General features: G+C 65.0%; 1 protein-coding gene across 1 annotated transcript; it reads right to left on the bottom strand.

Annotated features, from left to right (window-relative positions):
- Window positions 1-229: 229 nt before the first annotated feature.
- MNEG_14834 (hypothetical protein) lies at window positions 230-1,749 on the bottom strand (the record flags this gene model as incomplete). Its single annotated transcript, XM_014036695.1, has 4 exons — window positions 230-264; window positions 371-959; window positions 1,266-1,421; window positions 1,609-1,749. Coding segments are annotated over 4 exons (921 nt in total), but the record flags the coding sequence as incomplete, so codon positions are not given.
- Window positions 1,750-3,637: the final 1,888 nt, after the last annotated feature.

Here is a 3,637-nt window from a genome sequence, read left to right as displayed (position 1 = left end):
CTGCTGCAGCTGGCGCTCTGCGGCGGCGCGCTCCTGCGCGGCGGCTGCGGCGGCGTGCTCGGCCTCGGCGGCGGCGGCCGCGGCGGCCGCGGCGTCGGGGCGGCTGTCCGCGCGTGGCCTTGGGCTGCCTGCATATGTGGCACAACGCGGCACCGTGCAAGGTGCGTCACTATACGTTTTGTTGCCCAGACAGACCGTCACATCCCTCGTGCACTTCTGTCCCCAGCACCTAGCCAGCAGCTGCCTTGGTTGTGCGCACCATGTCTGTGCTGACGACACGAACATAAGCTGTGACCACACCCCGCCCGGATGCACACACCTGCACTCACTAGCTCCACACAAAGCACCATGTCCACTTCAAATAGCTCACCTGCACCAGCCAGCTTGGCCTCAAGCACGTCCCTCATGCGCCTGATCTGGTGAGACAGATCCTCCCGCTCCCGCCTGAGCCGCTCCACCTCAGCAGCCACCGACGCCAGCCGCTCCGCGGTGTGGTCCGCTGCCTGCTGGTGTTGATGCGGCGACTGCCACTGCAATTGGTGCTGCTGCTGCTGCTGCTGCTGCTGCTGCTGCTGCTGCTGCTGCTGCTGCTGCTGCTGCTGCTGCTGCTGCTGCATCAGCTGCACCGCCTCCGCAACAATTGCCGCCGCGGCCGCCTGCACGCCTGCCGCGCTGCCGCCGTCCCGCGGCTCCACACAGCAATGGAGCACGGCCCCCGCTGTCCCCGCTGCTGCTGGCGCCGCCGCAACCGCAGGAGGAACAGCGCCGCCGCCCGGGCCGCCGCGGGCCTCTGCCAGGAGCTCGTAGGTTTTGACGCTTTTTCGCGCCCGCCGCAGCTCGTTGCGCGCGTGCTTCAGCTCGGCCATCACCTCCTGCAGCCGCGCCCGCAGGCACGACACGTGCGCCGCAGACGCCGCGGCGTCCCGCTCCAGGGCGCCATTGGCATTCGCTAAGGTGTCCTGCACCGGAGAGCGGGCGCATGGGCGGGCAAGGAGGTGATTGGTGGCGACAGCATGGGGGGGGAGTTGTTTGTGGCGCGGGGGCACCTTGTCAATGGGCGCCGCGTCCCGAAACCCAACGCCAGCACTTGTTCCCTTCCTTGCTGCATCCCGCCGCGGCACTTGCGTGCAAACGTTCTCTCGCCCCTGCCCCTTGGAGTCGCCCGCGCGCAGCCGCTCCTGCCGGCCCGCATGTGATGTGGTTGACGGCCCCTTTGACTCCCACAATTCCCTCCTCGACCCGACCCGCCCCCTGCGCCCCACCACCTGCACGTGCAGCAGGTACTCCACGAGCAGCTGCGCCAGCCGGAACGCTTTCACAAAGTTCAACTCGCTGAGGTGGCGGGGCTCCTCGGCTTCCAGGTCGCCCCATGCTACGGCGGCGGCGACGCGCTCCAAGGCGTCCACGTCGGTGTCGCGCACCTGGCGGTGTTTGCCGTTCAAATGGCGGCCGTACTCTCGTGCACGCTCGGGGTGACGGCTGCTTTGCCGAGCAGAGCGGCGGAGTTGCCTCAGGTGCACTGCTGTGGGGCTGGGGGTTCTGAGGCGCGGCGGCCTCGCAGAAAAGGAGCTGCGCAGCTGCTCGTGGCGGCTCCGGCCCCGCGCTCACCACTCTGTTGACGTCAACGCTGTGGAGGAGCCGCCAATCGATGCGGCAGCGCTTGCTCTCAAACCTGAAAGGCGCGCACGCCCCGGCGGCGGCGCCTGCGGCGCGGGCGTCCGGTACCACCAGCAGCGGGCCCGCTGCTGCCTGGTCCCGCGGTCCCAACGCAGCACCAGCATCCAATCTGTGTCCATGCCGCATCTTTAGGCGGCCGGCCACCGGGTTTTTTGCCAGGCCCTTGTCGGGTGCGCTGATCAGGCGGAGGGCGTGCGCGCGCCCTGGTGCACGCGCACCCCGGACAGTCAAGCGGGGTTGACCGCCCGCGCCAGGCTATAGGGAGGATGCCACTTGTTGAATACTAGATAAGGGACTGTTTACCGCTCGTGGCTCACGTACTGATGCTCGCAAGTCCGGAGTTCGGAGATCGTCTTGCGCGGCATGAATGTGGGATCACGGACGTTTGCATTTTTGAAAAAATAGTTGAACTACGTAAATTTGTTTCTGGTTTGTGCTATACACAGGAAAGTTGGGAGCGGCAAAGTGGACACCCGCTACGTAATTGGCAGCACAGCCGCTTGGACAGCCACCAAACTTGAAAATAATGCAAGTCGTGACAAGCGTGTCCTGCACCAGCTCCTTGGACGCTCCACGCGAGGTCTACACCCACCAGGCGTATGATTCTCCTGCGGCCGCCACAGGTTGCGACTCATCACCGCCAAAGTCCCTACACCGCGACGTTTGGCAGCTTGTACAGGGTTCAATTGCACAGCACGCTACCTTCCAAGAAAAATCTTACGCTGGCAGGGCTGGGCAGGGACGTTGCAATCTGGGATAAACCAACCTTGAAGGGGTGATGATTGCGCGCAGCAAGCAAGCCGGGCAGTGGGACACAGTGCTGCCCAAGACACAGAGGAAGCGGGTGCCAGGTTAATCGCAGTGTGACAGGTAAATGCGGAGCCCTGTCATGCACGTCAGCCTCCTCCTGCGACCCTCATTACGAGTCGTCCATTATTCCCACGGGCGGGCGAACCAAATGCACCCCGCTTGCACGCCTGGGCGGCCGCCGTGGCCTCTCTTGACTGCGCACGTCATCAAATCGATACATTGCATAAATTGCTGTCGATTCAGGCTTGAAGCAGCCCCCATAGTCAGCCACAACAAACCGTGGCACGCAACCGGCCGAGCAGGTCCCATGCCGTTGCCCTTGTGCGGGACGCTTGGTAATGTGCGATTGGAGTTCCGCGCAATCCATGTGATCCTCATAATCGTTCACGCGGGGTTAGTGGAGCATAACGGGTGGCCGTGGAAGCGCAGAACCTGGGAAGGAGCCTCGGTGCGAGCAGCACGAAGGGGTCATCAGCATTGTCGAAACAGAACAGCGGGCATTCCGTTCACGTATCGCAGTACCCTTTTTGCTCTTTTGACGGCGAGCTCTCCCATATATAGCTCTGTTCCCGACAATAGTGGCCCGTGAGCCAATTTTTTTGTGCGCGTTGGCACCTTCAGACCGGCCCTCTCTGTTCACAAATATTTTTTTTAGGTCACCCGACATCATTAGAGCCTGCCTCGACGTCGGCCTTGAGCGCGGCCCGGGAAATAACCCGCGGCCCTGGTGTACGTAGTATGAGGCGCAGCGGTCGTGAAAGTACCCCACGCGATTGCCTCGCAGTGCGTACCATCATCCGTCGCGCCCGCACGCCGCTCCGGACTATGGGCGGCGGGTATGGTGCTGGCGGGTCGGCCAGCTCCCGCTGCGGCGGGCACGACGGCAGCGGCTGCTCCAGGCATCGATCCGCATCGGCGTGCTGTGGCAGCAAGAGGGGCACGTGCGCCGGCAAGGGCCGCTCGGCGCGCGGCGCCTCCGCCGCCGGCTTCCTCGTCCATGGCGCCAACTGCCCTGTGGTCGGCGGTGTTGACGGCGGCCACACAATGCCCCGCGCCGGCGCCGACGCCTGCGCCTCCGCCGCCGCAGCCGCCCGCGGCCCGCTGCACCGCAATCCAATCCCCGCCGCCGCGGCCGCCGCCTGGGCGGCCC

Source organism: Monoraphidium neglectum (assembly GCF_000611645.1).
Source record: "Monoraphidium neglectum strain SAG 48.87 unplaced genomic scaffold scaffold04805, whole genome shotgun sequence".
Taxonomy (NCBI): Eukaryota; Viridiplantae; Chlorophyta; class Chlorophyceae; order Sphaeropleales; family Selenastraceae; genus Monoraphidium; species Monoraphidium neglectum.
The sequence above is the reverse complement of the archived record's forward strand: the minus strand, read 5'-3'. Positions and strand labels throughout refer to the sequence as shown.